Here is a 22,393-nt window from a genome sequence, read left to right on the forward strand (position 1 = left end):
GAAGAGTTCAAGGCTCAAAAGAACTGATACATGGAACGGTCATCAACCAGATGACCTCAAAACGTTTAATTGAAAATTTCATGTACCTTTGATACCATTTCTTGCGTTAAGAAGACTGTGTTTGGGTCTAAAAGAAGTCTTCAAATTTATTAAAGAAAGATTGTTTTCAATAACAACAGGTAAATATTAATAAAAAAGTATCAGATAATTAGTTTTATTTATAACAAATATAAAATAGGTCTTGACGTATCTATAAAAAAGATAAATAGTGAAAATGTTTTATATTTTGGATAAACAATAATGTCATTCAAGCTATAAAAATGATCTTATATTATCAAAGCATGGACGACAGTGTAATGGAAAGCTATTATTAAAGTTTGTATTGTAGACCTTATTCCAGAAGTTAGAAGTTTGGATAAATCAGAAAATGTAAGTAAAACATTTTTACTATTGTTTAATCATTTCTTTGAATTGAACTTTCAAACAATGTATTTACAGCTTAAAATTTAAAGACGAAACAAGTGCCATATTTTTTTCCGTCAAACTATTTAGTGTTTGAAAGTAGAAATGCATTAGAATTATATGCAGCTACAAAATTGTGTTGTATAAGGTATTGCATAAGGTATTTAAAGTGCAATTGATTTCGTTTGATAAAACGTGACTGTAATAAAACAAAATGGTTATATATCAGTCTGACCTCTTTGTAAGGTCATGTTTGACCACAGGGTGAAAACGTTCTTACTCTTTTACTAAAAGCTCAATACAGTTTAGTATGTCATCACGGTTCACCTTTCGTTTATAATTCATTATTCGTAGAAACTAAAAAGCAGTCTCGGAAATGACATTAAATGTAATTTGCATATTTATTATTTTTTCTCTAAAGATACAAGTTCTTAATCTAATTAAAACAAGAGGCCCAAGGGCCACAGCGCTCACCTGAGCACATCGGGCTTGAATTTACCCCCCCCCCCCCCCGGCGTTCATCATTTGAACAAACTAGAATCTACACTACCTGAGGATGATTCCATATAAATAACACTAATCGTAGCTTTGAAGTACTTGAAAAGAAGATTTTAAAAGGTTTCCCTATATATCCCTATGTAAAACTTGGATGGGCCATTTTGGCCCCACCCTAGCCTAGGGGTCATGATATGAACAAACTTGAAACTACACTACCTGAGGATGATTCCACATGAATTTCATCTTTCCTGGCCCAGTGGTTCTGGAGAAGAAGATTCTTAAAGATTTTTTCCTATATATTCCTATGTAAAACTTGGGTCGGCCATTTTGGCCCCACCCTAGCCCCAGGGGTCATGATTTGAACAAACTTGAATCTAAACTACCTGAGGATAATTCCACATGAATTTCATCTTTCCTGGCCCAGTGGTTCTGGAGAAGAAGATTTTTAAAGATTTTTCCTATATATTCCTATGTGAAACTTGGGTCGGCCATTTTTGCCCCACCCTAGCCCCGAGGGTCATCATTTGAACAAATTTGAATCTTCACTACCTGAGGATGATTCCACATGAGTTTCATCTTTCCTGGCCCAGTTTTCTTGAGAAGAAGATTTTTAAAGATTTTTCCTATATATTCCTATGTGAAACTTGGGTCGGCCATTTTTGCCCCACCCTAGCCCCGAGGGTCATCATTTAAACAAATTTGAATCTTCACTACCTGAGGATGATTCCACATGAGTTTCATCTTTCCTGGCCCAGTTTTCTTGAGAAGAAGATTTTTAAAGATTTTTCCTATATATTCCTATGTAAAACTTGGGTCGGCCATTTTGGCCCCACCCTTGCCCCGGGGGTTATGATTTGAACAAATTTAAATCTACACTACCTGAGAATGATTCCACATGAGTTTCGTCTTTCCTGGCCCAGTGGTTCTGGAGAAGAAGATTTTTAAAGATTTTTCCTATATATTCCTATGTAAAACTTGGGTCGGCCATTTTGGCCCCACCCTTGTCCCGGGAGTCATGATCTGAACAAACTTGAATCTACACTACCTGAGGATAAATCAACATGAGTTTCACCTTTCCTGGCCCAGTGGTTCTTGAGAAGAAGATTTTTTAAAAATGCCATTAATTTTTCTCTAATTCATAATTATCTCCCCTTGGAAAAGGGCGTGGCCCTTCATTTGAACAAACTTGATTTCCCTTCACCCAAGGATACTTTGTGCCAAGTTTGGTTAAAATTGGCCCAGTGGTTCTTTAGAAGAAGATGAAAATGTGAAAAGTTAACGATGACGACAACGACGACGACAACGACTATGACAACGACAGACAACGGACAAATTTTGATCAGAAAAGCTCACTTGAGCCTTCGGCTCAGGTGAGCTAAAAAGACTTTATTCATTTTTCAGAGAAAGAGTGAAGATCAAAGATGTATCATGCAAGTAAAAGATTGCAGGCAATTCGCAAACAACTGAAACAAATCAATGAACAATATAAGAATGCTGAATTTGAAAAAGTAACAGTGACAGAATCAGATGCAAGAATGGACAAGAGGAATGCAAATATCCATGAGGTAATGCAATAGAATAGGCAACTTCTATTACCGGTACTTATGCAGCATTATGCCTTCATCTCCTGCATACGGAGTTTATAAATCTCAGTTGATTCGATACGCAATAGCATGCTCTACGTATGAAAATTTTCTAATTGAGGTAAATTATTGAAAAACAAGTTGATGTAACAAAAATATCAGCAGTCTTGTTTAAATTCATCATTTCGTAAGTTCTATGGTCGATACACCGATCTTATAAGCTAAAACAATTAATTTATCATTGAGTCAAATGCTGACTCGTTTATCATACTGTTAGGCTATTATCTATTCCCTGAATTGAAAACGGATTTTTCCAATATTTCACCACTATGACAAGGAGCACACGGCGGGTGTGACCGGTTAGTAAGGGATGCTCACTCCTCCATTGTACCTGATTCCACCTCTGATATATTGAAAGCTCGTATTTGCTCGACTTCTTTTTTTTGTATTGTTTTACGGACTTTTGATCTTGATTACTGTACGTTATCTATGTATCCTTCATCTATAAATAATATATATGTAAGACTCCAAGGTTTGATGGTCTTACCAAAGTCCGATGTTCTGCGCCTAGCCTTGATGGCTAGATTTCTTTACGGACGCCAACGTCCGATGGTCACGCCAAATGACGTTGGCTCCTTTCTAACGGGATACGATGCGCTACAGTGCGATGGCACCTGATCCCACCTCTGATGTTTCGGAGGTCCGTGTTTGCTCTGCTCTTCTTTTGTATTGTTTTATGGACTTTGAGATTGAATACTGTTCGTTATCTCCATATCCTTCTGACACGCCAAAGTCAGATGGTTCGGAAAAAACAATTAACGTTATGACGTTACAATAATCCGACGTCAATCCTCGACGCCGTTTCCGGCATTCAAGAGGTCTTATTTCCGCATTCGTCCTCGCATACAGTTTGACTGATTTTGCACCAACTAGAGACATAATAATTTATCTTCGTACAGCATTTGACTGAATAGGTCTAATACTAGCGCACTAGTAGTATTAAACTGATAAGACATAGTTTTGGTCCAACCCGAGAAGTTAGGGATTAGTTTTCACACACTATTTAAATGAATTGGGTTACTCTTGAAATCACCTAAGATTATTTAGGTTAAAGTTGTTCCACACTTTTCGACTAATTTTGGTTAGTTTCTTGTAGAAATAATGAATCTTCACTATATATTCAACGGAAACACTCACTAAACACATTATCTGCTATTTAGCAGAAGGTTTTTTTTAATATATGAAATATGTTTTGTAACTATATGTTCATAAGAACCTCTTCCGCGGGGCCCCAATGCTGATAATAATGTTAAATATTTTAGAATAGCCGCTTTTGATTATCATAACTGTTAACTGTTTGTTTAATACACAGGAACAGAGAAAAAGGGGCATATCAATAATGCGTTTTAATTTCATTATATATAATCAATAGCTTTCTTTGGCCAAACTCCTGAGCTTAGAGCTATGAAATTTACATTTTTAAAAGGAGTACTGCTTTATGATCATGATTACAAGGCAATTTGTTCATCTGGCAAACACCTAGGAGCAAAGGAGAGGATATTCCTAGTATTGGCACCCGCCGTGATCATGAAAAACCTTTAGCTCAATATCTTTATGTTTTACTAAAATGTTGAAAAAAGCAGGCAGATTAAAATTCAAAGGGTTTCTTTACAAAAGATTTGCTATCTGAAAATTTTATGATTAATTTGGTAATAAATAAAAGTAATTGCAGGTGATTATAAGTTTGACTTAAGTTTAAGTCTGTTTCGTGATCCTAGGGCCAAAAGATTGTCATTTCTTATATGTAATAGAAAAGGAGAAGCGGTCAAATTCTTCTACAAAGTGTTAACAAAATATTTGAACATGGACAGAGATAGATAAGTTCGGTTAACGTTTTGTAGTTATACCTCGTTCACAAACACGTGTTTCACCTTATTATAATGTCATCATAGGGGCACATGATCTTTCTCAAAAGTTCATTGAGTTTTTTTTTGTAACCATAAAAATACAACTTCGGCATTAGATACGTTATCAATTTTTGTTTACGTATTTTGCAATAATATTCAGAACTTTTTTATAAACAGCAAATTAAAAAAAAATGATTTCTGTCTAGAAAATCCAGGAGTTTGCCATTTTTTTTACATGTAAGTTAAAAGGAGAATTAGTCAAATTCTACTAATAAGTGTATACAATTTTTTTGAACTTGTACCAGGCACGTAGCAACAGGGGGGGGGGGGCACTTTTTTCCCAACATTACCTGTACTATTGAAAATGCCCATGGAAATGTTGGTTGGCCCCCCACTTCTGAGCACAGTATAGTGATCTCAAGGAAATTTGTATTTTATGCAAAAAAATTGGAATTGAAAGGAAGTTGGCCTTGGAAAGAGATGGCCACTACTCCCTCACGAAATAGGGCAATTTCCTTTTCTTTTCTTTCTTTTTTTTTTTGCTTGTCAACTTTTACAGGTAAGTAAAAAAAAAAAATTTCTCTAGTTGCCCCCCCCCTCATTTTCAAAAACGATGCTTCGTGCCTGTGTACTAAAATTAGTTCATTAAACTTTTCTACATGTACCCGGTTAACATACTGGTGTTTTCACCTTTCATAGGTCAAGAAATTTTAAACGGTCAAAGACCCCAGGAAAAGGTCGCCTTATCTGAAAGACTCGGACAAATATTAGCTGACCTAAAGATTATATGTCTTACGTATACATGTACTTAACGAGGCCCGATCTAGTTGAATTGCGCATACTTTTTAACGCAGCGTCGACTCAGGCACGTCACAGTACCTTTGACTGCCGTCACAATTGAACACAATAACGTCACAATTAAAATGACGTCAAATTGCGCTAAAATGTTTCGCTGATCCTGCATACCTGGTAACTCTGTAGACTGTACATGTTGAAAGCTGGTATTTCTATTATTTACATGTTTTTTTAAAAAAATATTTTTTTTTAATTGATAAACAACTTTGGAACATGATTTATTTATTTATTTTGAGGTATCAATTTCTTGGTACAATTCATTAATTTTACCTTGTTTTATTTCAATTTGTGAGTTAAAAAAACAAACACTGCAACCGAAAGTAAACGATTTTAGTCTTTCTCCTTGAACATGTTGAAGTCTTTATACACACCTTTTTTTATTGAGGACTTAAATATGCATGAATTAGCTTGATTTAAAAAAAAACAGTCTTTGAATCATTTAAATGCAACCCCCGATATATTTCATTTTTCTATATACAATGTATTACATGATATTAGTAAAATTCGTCATTTTTCGCCTTTTACCCCCCCCCCCTTTTCCACGTATAACATCGTCGCGTATAAATAATAAAAAAAAAAGCATGAAGAGAAAATATTTCAAAATGTAAGAATTATTTATTTATTTCTTGGAAACTAATACAGTATTGCAATCGTTTGTTGATGTTATGTACACCCATGGCGACTTATTTCATGTCTAGTTGGATAAAATAAGTGCTAATTTTGTGTTTCGATATGCCCCCTTTTCACTGCAATAAAGGCTACCTTCAATTTTCTTTTCATTTTTTATAAGAAGAAGGAAAATTGCATGACATATGTGAAAAACAAAAATTTTCATCATGTATTTTTTTTTTATTTTCAATTTCTTTGTTTATTGGAGGGTTTTACTATGTTACTGTGTATAAAAACACAAAAAATGGTCCATATCTTGACAGTGCCCCCATTTGACTACAATAAAGGCAAGGTAATAAAATTTCATTCTAATTTTTCTTAGCATAATACATTCAAAAATAATTCCTATTATTAAAATTTTTTATCATTCCGTTTTCGTAATTTTCAACTAGATCGGGCCTCGTTAAACCAAGTTTTATATTGTTTGTAATCTTTTCTACAAAGTTTAGCTAGAAACTATTTTGACCAAGTGATTTGAAGTTTATCGTCTTTATATCTGTATCTAATAATAGAAGTCTTAAATTGGCGCTGTCCCTTATTATCAATAAACGTCTGGTGCCATGTCCTCAGAACAGATTTAGCCAAGCCAGCTTAAATATGTAAACCAATTGACCTCTCCTTTAAATGCAGATTTCTTTGCATAATTTATCAGATAAGAAATACAACTTGATGACTTTTACTCTATGCCAACAATCAGTTTTCATTCTTAATCTAATAATTATCATAAACTAGATTATATCTATTTTTAGTTTTTTTTTCTTAATGTCAGCAAATAAATGTCATTATCATTAGGCAAAATAAATCAATATAAGGGAATAAAAGTGATTTACTTTAATTAATATTATCTTAACATGATAGGACGAACGGGGGTACTGACATGACGTTTAAACAGAAATAAAAACTTCAAAATATGATCAGTAACCCGATTTTCAGCTTTAATTCGGAAAGCCAGATTTAAATCTAAATCTTTAAGTGAAACGCTAAATTACTAAATTATCACTGGTCCGTTTGATATCGCGTGTGAAAGAATGTAAATGATAAACTAGAGGTACTGTGAGCAATGAGCTCACTAAATGATACCCCCCGCCTCCCATATGAATATAATGGCAGTGTCCATGTTTTGCTCTGGAAAATCCAAAATATATGTCAGATCAAAAAGTAAAATAGGGGGTGCACAATGGCAATATGTAATGAAGATTCTGTGAAAGTTTCATTAAATTTCCTTCAGGGGTATGAGAGGAGTTGCGGATAAGAGATGGGTACCCCAAAGCGTAACGGACGGACGGACGGACGGACGGAAATACCGATTACTATATACCCTCCCATTTTTCAAGCGGGGGGTATAATAAATGTAGACAGACCTGATTTTTCTCAAGGTTTAAAAAATCGAATAGAAACTTAACTTTGTAATATTCTGGTAACTTATGCTTGGTTGATATTGTTTCTGTAAAGTCGCCACGGTTATGAACCAATCTTTTGAAAGTCTGTATTTGAAAAATATTGATTCGAACTTCTAACAAAATTTATCTTTTATTGTATTACTGCAATTACAGATAAGTGTAGCAAGTGTTTCCAGTAATGGTCATTCTACTACGATGACCATAGACGACTTAGAAGAACAAGTGTCTGGCAGCAAAAATATTAATGTCGGTGCGGATCTAGGATCTTTGATAGAATGTTCTACCTCTGAAGTGGCGGGAATCCCTCTGTCTGAAGACCTTCGGTGCGCCATATTGAATATGGAGGATCTGAACGATGTATGTTGTTCATCTACAGTTATCCTTACCAAGCAAAAATCACTGTTCTCTTGATCATCGATATTATTTGCAATCAAATTTACAATATGATTTAAAGAAAGTTCCAACATTGCATTACTATCCGTGTATTTAATTTACCTTATGTCGTGTTGAATCTATAGGTGAACTCGTTTTGAATGTGTTTCTGTGTGAAATAACACTATCTGCAAATTGTCACTGCACAACCTTTTTTGTCGCTATATTAAATATAAAAACACAATTTTTGTAGGTGGATAATGTCCTCGGTGACGTGATGACCTCTGTATTAGATGATACGTTTTTTTGTAGGTGGATAATGTCCTCGGTGACGTGATGACCTCTGTATTAGATGATACGTTTTTTTTGTAGGTGGATAATGTCCTCGGTGACGTGATGACCTCTGTATTAGATGATACGTTTTTTTTGTAGGTGGATAATGTCCTCGGTGACGTGATGACCTCTGTATTAGATGATACGTTTTTTTTGTTGTAGGTGGATAATGTCCTTGGTGACGTGATGACCTCTGTATTAGATGATACGTTTTTTGACGTGAACCTCTGATTTATAAATCTGACGTTGACCTCTGTATTAAGATGACGGATAATGTCCTCGGTGACGTGATGACCTCTGTATTAGATGATTGATGACCTCTGTATTAGATGATAATGTCCTCGGTGACGTGATGACCTCTGTATTAGATGATACGTTTTTTGACGAAGATTTAGAATCTATTGAGCAGACGGCTAGTTTATCGGTAAGTAACACTAGAAAAGCTGAATTATAGGTAAGGGTCTCACGAGCTGTCTCCATATGAGTGAAAAATTCTCGAAACAGTATACAATCAATCAATTTTGATACAAACTCCTAAGAACTCTAAGTTTATTTTCTAAAACATACATGGCATTATATTGAAAATTTCATGTATGTCGGTCAAAGATAACCTGATAAGTTGACATACTTTCTTTAAAATGGAACTATAGTAACCTAATTTTGAATAATAATACTATGGAGCAGTGAATTGAGTGAAGTCTCTAACATTAGTACCCGCAAATTATATCAACTTTAATAAATGTGTATAAAATATATGGAGTAAAACATATAGGTTACGAACGGTATCCAAGCTCAAAGGTCCGTAAACAATACAAAATTGATGAGCAAAGAAAACACGAACAACTAAAACATCAAACATGGGATCAAGTGTCATGAAGGTATAAGCAACCTTCGCCAACCAAACACACCCACCGTGTGCACCTTGTCATGATTGGAATATAACGACAAAATCCGCTCACTATTCAGTGCAAATGATGGTCTAACAATAAGGGTTAAAAACGTCAGTCAGTATTTGACTTAATGATAGACTGTATTTGCTGACAGTATCATATTTATGTATCTAATGTCTTCGCAATTTTCTTCTATTTATCATTTCATGACTCACTGCCTCGTTCAGATGAGGTAACCTCATTATACAGGTTCAGGACATTTCATTCACCTAATTATTAAGAAAAAAATCATATCTTTTATTATATCACAAAAAATGAAACGGTTCTTTAGGTCTTTATATTTGAAATTGAAATTTTACTTAGGCCAGGATTTATATTAATTTATGAGTGTAAAAAGTTAATGAATTAGTTTTTGTTTTTTTTGGATAACCCTGTCTTGTTCATGACCTTAAATTGGTTATGTTTAATGATTATTGAGTTTGATATTGTTAATTATCTTTACATTTTAATTAGACTAGCTCCTCTTCTGAGTATGACCATTACAATGCCCAAAACACGGAAGGTGAAAATCCTTCACCAGAAAACAGTACTAGGAAGTCGGGGACTATGACGGAGGAAGGAAACTGGCGAAAAGACCGGAAAAAGAAGGACAAACATAATATAAGTAGGTATAAAAGATAACTTATGAAAGGGTTTTTTTGTTTGCATTTGACATAGATTTTGAAATGCATATAAACATCATAATTTTCTCAATTGAGATATTGATTGATTAAAATATTACCCTTCCACACATCTCTTGCAACTACATGTATATTGTTTGTTAATAGAATATCATCTGGGGCAACAAAGTGATTAAGTTATGTTCATCGCGTGAAACCCCTAACTGCCTCATTTTTCGTTTCAGTCTTATGACGAGAGGCATTTGAAAATTCTGAGAATGGTTTGATAAATGATATGTTGAAGGCCCAGTAAACGGTAAAGATTATTGCTGATTACCTTTCTAATTCACTTTTATCCCAGATCCGCCTCTTCAAAGCGCACGAGACAAATGGAAGTTCTAAAATGTGACGAAGCATACCTTACACATTCGTTTTAGATATTTTATAAAACCATTCTCAGAACTATTGAAATGCCCCTCATATAACAATAAAATTTAATCTTCATGTACTTATAAAATGCAATGACATGATATCTATTAAACATACTTTTACTTACTAGTATTCAAAGCAAACATTTCAACCATAAAATGAATTTCTAATGGAATTCATTTTAAAAAGTATTTTGTCTCTTAACATTATTCGAACACCATTGTAGTTGAACGACGACGGCGATACAACATAAACGATAGAATTAAAGAACTGGCATCACTCCTTCCAGAAAGTGTTCCTCAGTAAGTTTTTTTAAGAAAAGCGTGCGTCAAATAAAAGACGAAATTTTATGTACTATGTAAGCCTGTCTGAATTACATTCAATGTTTCGTTGTGTAGGTCTTCTGAATTACTGAGATGACCAAGTGCTATCTGTTTCGTGCGTCGACATCCATTTGAACATTTTCAAACTGTTTTCTTGAAACGCTGACCCCAACGATCCCTCTACCAAAACTGTGAAATTTCTGGTCCCAGGATTGGGGGTTCTGTAGTTGAGAGGGCACTAATGATTATGTAGTGAAAATGAAAAAAAAAATTGAAAAGCTTTTCTTATCTTGTATATAAAGCAGATAGACTAGGTGCTTTGTTATCATGATCAAGAGTACCTGTCAGCCTATTCAGAAATTTTGAAAATTGTGGCCCCAGGGTGAGGGGTTCTGCTTGATGGGGACTTTATTGATTATAAAGTGAAAGTGCATTATTTCTTTGAAAATCGTCTTCTCTTCTACTGCAGATAATCTAATGCAACGTTATGATGATCAAGAGTAGCTATTTCAAAAGTTTCGAGTTTGTGACCCCACAGCCGCGGGTTCTGAGAGGGGGCTTTTGTGAAAGCAAATTATTTCTTTGAAATTTTTCTTCTCTGCTACAGGGTATTAAACAAATTAGCCATGTGCAAAGTTATGATGAGCTATTGCAAGAATGCATCTTTCAAAATTGAGAAATTCATGGCCCCCGGATAAAGGACAGGGTGTAAGGACAGGGCATTATTAACTATATAATAAAATACATTTATTTGTTGAAAAAAAATTTCCCTGCTACTAGGTATTTAGCATTGTAAATTTCTAGGCACCTAGGTCGGGAGCTCTGGTATACTAATTTTATAGTGAAAATGCATTACTGTATACAAGGTTATTTTCGCCCCGTCTTATTTTCGCCCTTTCACTCTTGCAAACAATTTTGTCCCGTTTTGAATTCGCCTATTCATAGTTTTGTTTACGAAATTATACTGTATTATTTGAATTCGCCCCGTTTTAAAATCGCCCAAATGATAGTAGGGCGAAAGGGGCGAAAATAAAACGGGGGCGAAAATTCCCCTGTATACAGTATTTCTTTTATCGTCTCTGCCCCCGTTTATCTTTTTGGAAAAAGAATATATCAGGTCAAATTATATATTAGAAAAGAGAAATTAAAACATTATTATCACGTCATTGAATGATTAGAGTAAATGAATATATTTATTTACAGAGCCCTTAAGCAGAACAAAGGGTCTATTTTGAAAGCATCTGTGGAGTATATGAAGGAATTAATGACGCAAAGGCGCAATTTGCAGAAGTTGAAGGAAGATCAAAAGACCATGAATTCGAAAAATCAGAAACTACTTATCCGAATTTTTGTAAGGAGTCACGTTTTCAGTCTGTTCAAATTAAAAGAATATAATTTTATATACATGTGACAGCTGTATAAACCACAACAAGGTCGGAAAATACCATATGATTAAGGAATATGTTAGAAGTTCATAATTCTTTTACAAGTAAAAGCGGTTCTAATGTTTTATTTTTAAACATTAGGGATGGTCATTCATTAAATCGACCATATAACGTACGAAAAGATTGTTTTAAACAAGATTGCAGATATTCTTGTTTCATAAAATTCTTCGTCAATAATTATCTCGTGTTAGAAATTGTTCACATGTAGAACATGATATTCCGAATCGAATCAACTCAGAGATATAAACAGCGTATTCAGGTGATGAAGGTATATTGCTGCATAAATAAGGGAAGTTGATGATTGCAAAGTTCAGGTCATCGCGTTTATTTATGATAAGACGTTGTTAGATTATTATTAACGTCTTTTCGTAGATCCAAATACAAACCAGATGCGTCATGCTCTGTAGTATCCTTTATTTCAAGCTCAATTAGTCTGGTCCGATACATAGAAAAAAATACATCTAACGGCAAATAATCATTATTTAGTCCAGCATAGTCTTTTCACCTATTTTGAGTATGCTAAATTCGAAAAAAAAAATAGGCTGACCTTCCTGAAAATAACGTTCAAAGAGGACAAAATGGCGGAAGTCCATTTAAAAAAAAATTCTCTGAATATTGTTCAAATATGGAAAATTATGTGTAATTATCTCTCTGTGTGTAATGCAACTTTCAAAATGATAAAAGAACGCTAACGTTATTACTTTTACGGGGCCAAGTCTAATTCGAATGTACATGACTTTTGCACAGCTCTTTAACTTCATGCTGTCATAATTGTGACAGTAAACCTTTCCCAAATATTGTAATTTTAAGATAAAATTATTATTATCAGTTACGCCTACTGGTCTGTGTGTGATTTAACGACAAGAATTCAGGGGGAAAAGCTGAAAGAGCTTTAACGACATCACTGTTGTTCGATTTTGTAAGCAATGCAAGAAGCTGAAGAATGACAGGCTCGCTTAAATATGTTCGTAGACGTCAATGGATATCATACTAAAAACTGATGGCAGAACATCAAAAGAAATATGCTCGCAATCTAAATATTTCCATTTTTCTCTAAACAATTAACTACACCGATAATTCACCTGCACCGAAATGTATTTATACCACAATATGGCAATTTTAGAGTTATTGGTCATAAAAAATATAAACTTTGAAATTAAGACCTAGACCGACCTAAATGGTCAACTTTTTTGAGATCTCTAGGGCAGATATACAAGAAATATGGGGGAAAATGTGATAATTTGGCAAGTTTAAATAAAATTCCCATAGGGTATAGTAGTAAAATATGACATCTTTTTAGATGGCCCCCTAAGAAATCGGGATGGGAAATATTCGGTTCTTTTTAATTTTAACAATAAATAAAATAGTAAAAATTCATTAGCGGAAAATTATCAAAAGCCCTAGGGTAGAAATAATTAGACTCGGTGTCGTTAATTCTAAAAAAAAAATATAAATCCATAACTAATTGGGATATATCGTATCGACATAAGGATAGAAATAGCTATTTATGATTAAAAATACCTCATCGATATGTCTAATGTAAAAATGAAGGTCACAACCATTTTTTTTTTCACTTAAAAGTTTTTAAACAATTTTTTCCCGATATAGATACAAAAATAAGTCTGCTGATAATAATAGGGCGCAATTGGTACCCATCGGTATTTAGGGGGGAAACGATAATTAAACATGAAATTCCACTGTGTAATTATATTAAATTCTTTAAATGCGCAATTTTCACTTAGGATGATTTCTCATGATAGAAAATTTACCGGAAGACGGTGACTTCAAATTTTACGTGATATGCTGAGTTTATTATTATTATTATTTTTGAATAAGTTTAAATTACGAATGCTACAAATAATACTTAATCATAATTTATTTCAGCAACTGGAATTGAAATTAAAGCTGTATGGTTTGACGGAAGAGTTCGACCATTGTAGGATCAAAAGGAGGAAAAAGCCCAAGAAACGTTTGACTGAAATCAATGCTATGGTAGAGGATCTTACTAAACAAGGCATGCCCGAAGTTCTTGAGCCAAATATCTCAACACCTCCTCGCAAAAGAGCCAAAGACAGCGCTTGGATGCCCAATAACAAGCAGAAGCTTATGTCACCTGCTAAACTAACCTTACAGCAGCATCTCAGGAATAAAATGGCTGAGGGAGGACACTCTTCTGCCCAAAGTGATGACAGTATATTAAATGATGAATTTACTGACCACGTTGATCAACTGGAAAAACAGAAAAAAGAACAAACTGCCCCTTTATCTTATTCAGCTATTCCGATCACAGAAAGATCGACTGAGCGAAATGATACAACTTCATTTCCGTACGACAAAGCAGATTCTGGTTTAAAGGACGAGGAAGGAGTTTTGGAACTATCGACAGAGCAATGCGACATTTTGCTTGATCTGTTTGAGAACAATCAGAACAACAATGAACTTATATTAAATACGACTTTCTTGCCAAATCCAAACGATGCCTCCGCAAACCAAGGGTGTTTGTCGCCGGTAACGTCTACCTGCAACATATTGGAAAGATTGTTAAGAAGGCAGAGCTCAGCTTCTGACTGCAGCTCTCGATCGAGCGGATTGGAGGATTCAACCGAAAGTGTGACGGGCTTACGTTAGAAATGTGTAGATAAAGAAACATGTAGGACAAATTGTGCTTTTAAATAAGTATTTGTAGTATTCCTGTAGTCTTCTTTGCATGATGTACAAACCAAAGAAAAAAATCTTTATTATCATATCTTGCCATCTGAGTATAATCACCTTCAGCCATATGCTTTGAATTATTCGTAAAATCTGGGAATAAAGAAGAAAATTTGGTTCCTATTTCTGCCCTCTTCATGCAAAATAAATCATGTTAACACGCAAATTAAGTATGTAGACATGGAACTTATTAATGTCAAACATGTAAGATACTTATTTTGACATTCTAATAACCAATTTCTTTAGATTATCTAATTTTAATCTTAATAAGGTTACTTACTAATGACTTTAATATTACATTATATTTGTCTTGTTTATTGGACTTTTGAGCTTGAATCTTGTTCGTTATCTCCATATATTTTATACCAAAAAAAAATGCATAAGATTATTTTGACATGCAACTGGTGTCAAATACAAGATGATTATCTGAATATATGTATATGTAAACAACTAATTACATGTAATGTCAACATACACGGTGATGATGTGAACATGAAGTTTATTATGACAAAGTGCCATATATGTATGTTGACAAGTAACGTATTACCTTGTTCACATAAAAATCGTGCATGTTAAAATACAAATCACATGTTGACATAAAAAGAAAAGTTGCATGTAAACTTAACTATCTTGCATTTTAACAGAAATCAGTCGCAGGTCTACATAAATATGTTGCATGTTTACATAAATTAATCGCTTATTGACAAAATTTTGTTGCATCTTGTTTAAATGATGTCATATACTGGCGTAAGCATGATTATCAACATTTAAATTTATTTAGTTTTTTTTTAAAACGAGTGGTAACTTGCATGTTCAAATAATTATCTCGCATGTTGAAATAATAATTTTGCATGATTACATACTTTTTTTAGCAAGTCAACATAATTAATTTTGCACATATGGCAGAAATATGCCACCATAGAATCAGTTAAATAACCACTTTTACAGCACAACGAAGAATACTGATTTTTCTAACATATATCGGCTGTTTGTTAAAATGCAATATATAGTAAGTGTCTTAAATGGCAATTTAAAATGAATATTTTAATCTTAATTTATATACAGCTTTACTTTGCATAGCTACAGTATACAGGCAGCCTTTATTAATAGTTTTCAATTAGATCAAAATGGCATCAATTTAAAAATATTACATCATGAAGTTCACGTTTTCCCACAGGTTTAGCATATTTTATATAAACCTGACTGCTTATTTTCAAGCAGTTTTTCTTCAAGAAGATATTGAGCACAGGTTGTCATATACAGCCAGTGAGTGCATATAAATGTGAAAAATATATTGGAAATATATCTAAATCAATCTCCTCAGTAAATAAAAATCAATTAACCATATCCGAATATCATTCTAAAATGTTTATATTTAGGGGGGCAAAATTGGCTCTTACCATATATAGTCCTTTAAATACAATTTTCCAACTTATACCACAATTCTTTTTATTAGCCATGTATACATCATATTGTCAACATTATATAATATAATGTTACAAGAAAATTGCAAAATAAGTTCATTCATACATATAACCATAATTTTTATATGATGCTCGCTCTTATTTTGGGAGGTCGGGTGTCAAAATCAGAGCGTATCATTCCTCACGTACTTAAATATTCAATAAATACTTATTATATATACAAAAGGCTTAATTCTAAGTATTCTCAGGGAACAAAGCCCTTTATTTTCTATACAAATATTTAAAACGATTATTTGGAGTACATGAAATAAACGACGATATTAAATTCATAGGTGTTTTCCTTTACTTTGTTTGTGACCCAAATATTGTGCTATTGCTTGAACTGTGTTGCCAAATACAGACTGAACAAAATCAATATTTTCAGGAATGCAAAGCACGACTAAATACCACAAGAGACTAAACACAACAAAAGAGACTAAAAACAGGAATCTTGTCCCACAAGTGTAAATAAAATAATTCCAAAAGTTTTTTTTAAATAATTTTAGATCGAAAAGTGACTGTTTGTCGTGCGTACGTTGTGCTTTCTGCAACCTTTTCACGATATTTACTTATTTCAAAACTCAGCTTGAAAACTTTTATCTATACTTGTAACTTACAATAAAATTACACAATGGAAATAAAAGTAGCCAATGTATAAATAATGGCCTAAAATTAGTATGAACGTATGATGTAAAACATAGAGATAACGAACAGTATTGAACATCCAAGTCCATAAAACAAAACAAAATAGGAGCAGAGCAACCATAAACCACCATCACATCGGAGGTGGATTCAGGTGCCATGAAGGAGTGAGCATCCCCTTCCGACAGGTCACACCCGCCATGTGCTCTTTGTCATGGTCTGGAAATAGCGGTAAATCTGTTGTTTACTGAGTATTCACCGTAAAGATAATGAACTAACAATAAACATGAAAAAGTCAGTCAGCATATAACTCAATGATAAATTGTATTTGCTGACAAGGTCATTGTATCGACCATAGAACCAACGAAATGATGACTTAAACTGATACTTCCGATTTCTTGTTTCATCAACTTGCTTGTTAATAATTTATCTCTTTTTAGAATTTTTTCATACGTAGAGCATGTTCTTGCGTATCGAATCAACTGAGATGCATAAACTCCGTATGCAGGTGATAAAGGTATATTGCAACATAAGTAAAGGAAGTTGACAATTGAAAAGTAAAGAGTCATCCCGTTTATAACAGAGTTTAGTTGTTTAATTACCATTAACGTCTTTTTCAAGTGATATATCCAAATATGAAACAGATGATCCAGATTCTGTGATATCTTTTACTTCAAGCTCACCGGGATTCTTAATATGCGTGAAATATTCCCAAAAGGGACATTGAATAGATATCATTTTCCAGTCAACTGAAGAGGTTTCTTAAAGGTTTAGCAAGAACACAGATCTTCTTTCATCCTGATTTTCTACACTCTTAGAATAAAGGAACCAAATTCAACTGAAATTTCACGAAATATTATTTGTTTTGTAATTGTCAACTTGTGAAGTGGTGCTTTAATTTTAATACAGAAAAAAAACTGTGGTTCAGTATTTTTTTTAAACCAATAAAATGATCTGAATTTCAAAAATCAAATTGGGAAGTTATTCAAATGAATTATGTACAAAAATTCCCCGCCTTCTTCTACCAGCAACATGGGGAGAACTCTACAAAATAAAACACAGGAAAAGGTTAATATCATGCCAAGTTCACAAATTAAGATATCTGTGAAATATGAACTCAAACACTAAGGTCAAGGTCAAAAGGTCAAATATATTTATACCAATGGAGAGGTTTTGTCACATAAAAATATGAAACCTTTAGCACCGAATGTTCAAAACTAGAGGTTAAAGTTTTTTTTATTTTATGTAAAAGTAGGACTTACTCGAAGGTCAAGGTCAAGAGCTCAAATTTGGTGGAACTTAATGAAAGGTCTTGTCAAAAGGAATACATATGTGAAATATGAAAGCCATATCCTCAAACAGTAAACAAGACCCAGGGGCCACATCGCTCAGTTGATAAGTTTAAATATAAAAGTGGGTTCAAGGGAGGAGGGGGAGGTGGCTATTTGAACAAACTTCAATCTATACTTCCTACAGATACTTTTAAATAAATATGACAATTAATGGCTTTGCTTTTTATAAGATGAAAAAATTTATTGATATAGCCTCTACATTATTTTCTATGATCCACTTTTATGGCTCCTCTATTCTCCTGGTTGGTCATGATTTGAACAAATTTGAATCTACACTACCCGAGGATGCTTCCATGTAAATATAAACAAACACAGCTTTTCTATACTTGTTTAGAAGATTTCTAAAAATTTTCCTATGTACAACATGTATTCCTATGTTAAACTTTGATACCCGATTGTAGCCCCACCCTACCCCATGGGGTCATGTTTGAACAAACTTGCATCTACACAACCAGAAGATACTTCCATATTACTATGACATACTATGGCTTTGCTGTTCTTGAGAAAAAGAATTTTAAAGATTTTCCATATGTATTCTTTTGTTAAACTTTGATCCCCCATTATGGCCCCATCTTACCCCTGTGGGTTATGATTTGAACAAACTTGAATTTATACTTCCTGAGGATGCTTCCACATGAGTTTCATTTTCATGACCCAATGGTTCGTGAGAAGATGTTAAAAGAATTTCGATATGTTTTCCTATGTAAAAAATTTGATCTCTCATCATGGCCCCACTCTGCCCTTGGGGGTCTTGATTTGAACAAACTTGAATCTACACTACCTGAGAATGCTTCCACATGAGTTTCATATTTCCTGGCCCAGTGGTTCTTGAGAAGAGGATTTTTATAAGATGCCCTTAATTTTTCACTAATTCATAATTATCTCCCCTTAAAAGATGGTATGGCACTTTATTTGAGCAAACTTGTATTCCCCTCACCCAAGGATACTTTGTGGCAAGTATGGTTGAAACTGGCCACGTTGTCCTTGAGAAGGAGATGAAAATGTGAAAAATTTACGACGACAACAACGACAACGACGCCAACAACGACGACAGACAACGGACAGTTTTTTTTATCAGAAAAGCTCACTTGAGCCTTCGGCTCATGTGAACTAAATAGTTATAGACACGATTAAAGGTTTTTTTCTGATAAACAGATTACTAAACAAGCAGTCAGACAGACAGACAGACGAAATCGGCAAAAACTTTACACCCTCGATTGGCCTCGAATTGTCTGTTACGGAGGCATAAAATTCAAATAGTGAAAATGCTCATCCTGCAGGAATTCATAAAATCGATTTTTTTCCTTATACACTTCTTGACTTACAATTCCTTGTTTATCACAGATAATTGGAGGAGTAAACACACTCCTGTCTTTGATCCCGGGTGAAAAGCTTGAGTACAAAAGAAACTCCGAGTGGCCCTTGACCTCTGTAAACATCATGTGATTTATTAGAAATTTTAAAATAGGCTTAATGTCCACAATGTTAACGTATTCTTATGGAAAGTTAAAAGAGATTTATTGACTTTAACAATGAATGTTGTCGTAGACAGTTCTAAAGAAAAGTCACAGAAGATATAAAAAATCATATCTTTGACATTTATATAATTTTTTGAACGTGAGTGCAGCAGTAACTGTTTCATAAAATACAATATGCTGTTAATATATTTACCGTTTGAAAAATGTGCCTCTATTGGAATACAGTCCTCAGTGACGGTGATATACATATCATGTTTATCAGTTTTATATTTATACATATGTATTGGTGTCTCTTTGGGTTGCTGTCCAAGATATGATTGTCCAAGAAAACTGGCATCCTCTAAAATCAAGGAAGAAAGATATGTTCTAGCACAATGACACACCTTACACAATATCAATATATTTTATCAATACCCCTGCTATTTTTTTTTAAAATATGGTTTTTAGCACTTAAAAAACTTTGCATGACATGAAAACAGCGATAGAATGTACATCTTACCCGGTATACAAGGATCACTGAAGTTTCCTAACGGAAAAATAAGACAGGCACCATTGGACAAAACGTATTCTTTTCCCTTTAGAGAGATTTAAGTATTAAAATATTTTTATTTATTATGTCTGCATGTCAATTTTCTTGTCTAAAACTAGGGGAAAATATTTAATTTCACAAGAAGATTCTTACATTTAGAAAAACTTTTTATATATTCTCAGACTATGCTATAGTGTACTGATATATATAGTTACTATAGTCAATGATAATGACCATACTTTAATGTTGTTATGCTCTTCTAGAATAATGTATTGTTTAAATAGGTTTTTGTAAACATTGAGACTTTTTGGTGAGTAATATCATTGTAACTTCACAGTATCTCACAGAAACATGAAAGAAATTTAAAAAACTATTATATGTATTGAACAATCTTCGTTTTCAATCATTCTTTTGAAATCCACATTGGCTATTCAGAAATAAGAAGAAATACGCACCTCCTTATAGTCCATGAATATAGTCGATGTGACATTTTTGGTGTAGCTAATGGAATGCAATGCTATTTTTTCCTCATCAATGTCATATGACACACGCTGCATACCCTTCAAGAAGAATTAAGCTTTAAGCGTAGAGTAAATAAGAAAGAACATAGTAAACGCTTTTAAAACTTGTGAAATACGTACCCTGTCAGCAACACCGCTTTTATATTCTACTTGGAAGGTATCTATGGTAACTTCGTACTGTCTTGGAGGACAGCACTGTCCATTAACACCAACCACGAGAGTCAAAACCAGAAAAAATCCGTTCTTAATCATTGTTTTCCAAAATATGTTTGGGAAATGTTAAAGCTTGGCTCTAAAGTTTGCAAATTGTTACTAAGTTGATAACAACTATCAGATCCAAAGTGTAAGTAAACTCTATTATCTTGGCCATTAATTTTACAAATGTGTCCTTCCTAGGGCTACAAAAGTTGCATTCACCTGACTGAAATGTATATCCTTTTTGAATTTTTAAAATTCCAACCAAAATTGATAATTTTGTGCATGCTTTTGAATTTTTTGTGCGTGTGTTTTTGACAAATTAGTTTACAGGTCTGTGTTGTTATAGACATATAATACAGAATTAAATGCTGTTATAATAATGGAAATTAGCGTTAGACAATTTTTTTAACTTTTTCAAATAAAAATCTATCTTATTGGGTAATTTTACAGCGGTTTCCACGTATGTCTATGATATCCTCCTCCTTGTATTTTCAGTTCGTCTTCATTTAGGTGATCTGTTCTCTTCTTTACTGGATAACTGTTTAAATCAACCCCAAACTCCTTCAACTAGAAATGGTTCTGTTTCCGAAACTTATGATTCATTGTTAACATATCTTTTCACTATGTGCAGGAGTCATATCCTGCTTAACATAGTGTTGCTTGATAATTTGGCGCTCCACATCACCGCCCAACGTAATATAACCAGTTTTGACATTGTCTAATTTAATGCGCTCTGGCATATATCGGTAAAGTTATATGTGTCATCAATGCTGAAAGATGACTTTTAAAACACGAGTATATGTATTTATGTAGATTAATTTTGTGACATTATATTTATAAAACCTAGAAAACAAAGTTGTTTCATTGACAATGCTGATCAGGATTGTAAAAATAGTCTGTGAAAAAAAATTGATACCTTTTTTTTTTTTTTTTTTTTTTTTCTGCTTTGTTTTTTTTTTGGGGGGGGGGGGGCGAACTTGTATTTGAGATATATAGTTTGGTAACTAAACGAAAATGAAAAACATTGTTGAATTTATGCATAAATAAATGATTTTATTAAAGGCACAGTTTCCAGAACAAATTCACAAACACTACGATCTACGTTTTGACGTAATCAGTGTTGTGTCGACAGCTGATTTGTTAGATTCGTTTACCTAAAAGGATAATGTTATTTTAAGAGATATTTCATTGAAATTTTCAGGCATTATTAAAAATGTTGATCATGATGTATGCCAATTGTTAGCAATATTCTCAAAGTAAAAATGTTTGCGTTTTTCTGGGACAATCCTGGTAAATGTAATCATTCCCCTTTTTTTTTAAATCTAAGTATTTCCAAAGTGTAGTAATTTATTCGATTCGATTTGATTTTTATTTTTTATTTTTCGAGTTTTAAAAGTATAGATGATACAAGAAATTATCAAAAAAATTAAGACATACGTGTTGAGTTTGGTAAATTTTAATGTTTTCCTCGTGTTTAATAAAAAAAATGAAGAAGTCGTTATATGTCTGTAAAAAAAAATCAACAGATTATGAAATATATAATTTAATGTTCTTTGGTGTTTTTAAGAATGAAAAAAGGATGTAGTCATCATCTCCATGAAAAAGTTGTCTTCGATGGCTTAAATTGAGAAAAGAAGGAATATCGGTGAAACTGGTTTTCTGCAAATAAAAATGAA

The 22,393-nt window shown here is 33.3% G+C and overlaps 3 protein-coding genes across 3 annotated transcripts; 2 read left to right on the top strand and 1 right to left on the bottom strand.

The window, feature by feature from the left end:
- Positions 1-353: 353 nt before the first annotated feature.
- LOC134235871 (uncharacterized) lies at positions 354-8,310 on the top strand. The gene is made up of 4 exons (XM_062718033.1): positions 354-429; positions 2,362-2,525; positions 7,528-7,731; positions 8,242-8,310. Exons 2-4 carry the CDS (start codon positions 2,382-2,384, stop codon positions 8,308-8,310), a joined length of 417 nt encoding a protein of 138 aa, XP_062574017.1. The 5' UTR covers positions 354-429; positions 2,362-2,381.
- Positions 8,311-8,392: 82 nt separating this feature from the next.
- On the top strand, positions 8,393-14,687 carry LOC134235872 (uncharacterized). The gene is made up of 5 exons (XM_062718034.1): positions 8,393-8,503; positions 9,483-9,633; positions 10,284-10,359; positions 11,584-11,731; positions 13,710-14,687. Exons 1-5 carry the CDS (start codon positions 8,393-8,395, stop codon positions 14,451-14,453), a joined length of 1,230 nt encoding a protein of 409 aa, XP_062574018.1. The 3' UTR covers positions 14,454-14,687.
- Positions 14,688-17,541: 2,854 nt separating this feature from the next.
- Positions 17,542-20,872, bottom strand: LOC134235900 (uncharacterized). Its single transcript, XM_062718080.1, has 5 exons — positions 20,454-20,872; positions 19,969-20,044; positions 19,663-19,809; positions 19,317-19,420; positions 17,542-17,683 (listed from the first exon to the last, which is right to left on the bottom strand). The coding sequence occupies exons 1-5, from the start codon at positions 20,553-20,555 to the stop codon at positions 17,621-17,623; spliced, it is 492 nt and encodes a 163-aa protein (XP_062574064.1). The 5' UTR covers positions 20,556-20,872; the 3' UTR covers positions 17,542-17,620.
- Between the last annotated feature and the right edge of the window lie 1,521 nt (positions 20,873-22,393).

Source organism: Saccostrea cucullata, unplaced genomic scaffold, assembly GCF_032062105.1.
Source record: "Saccostrea cucullata isolate Sc308-1 unplaced genomic scaffold, CSIRO_AGI_Scuc_v1 ctg337, whole genome shotgun sequence".
NCBI classification, from domain to species: Eukaryota; Metazoa; Mollusca; class Bivalvia; order Ostreida; family Ostreidae; genus Saccostrea; species Saccostrea cuccullata.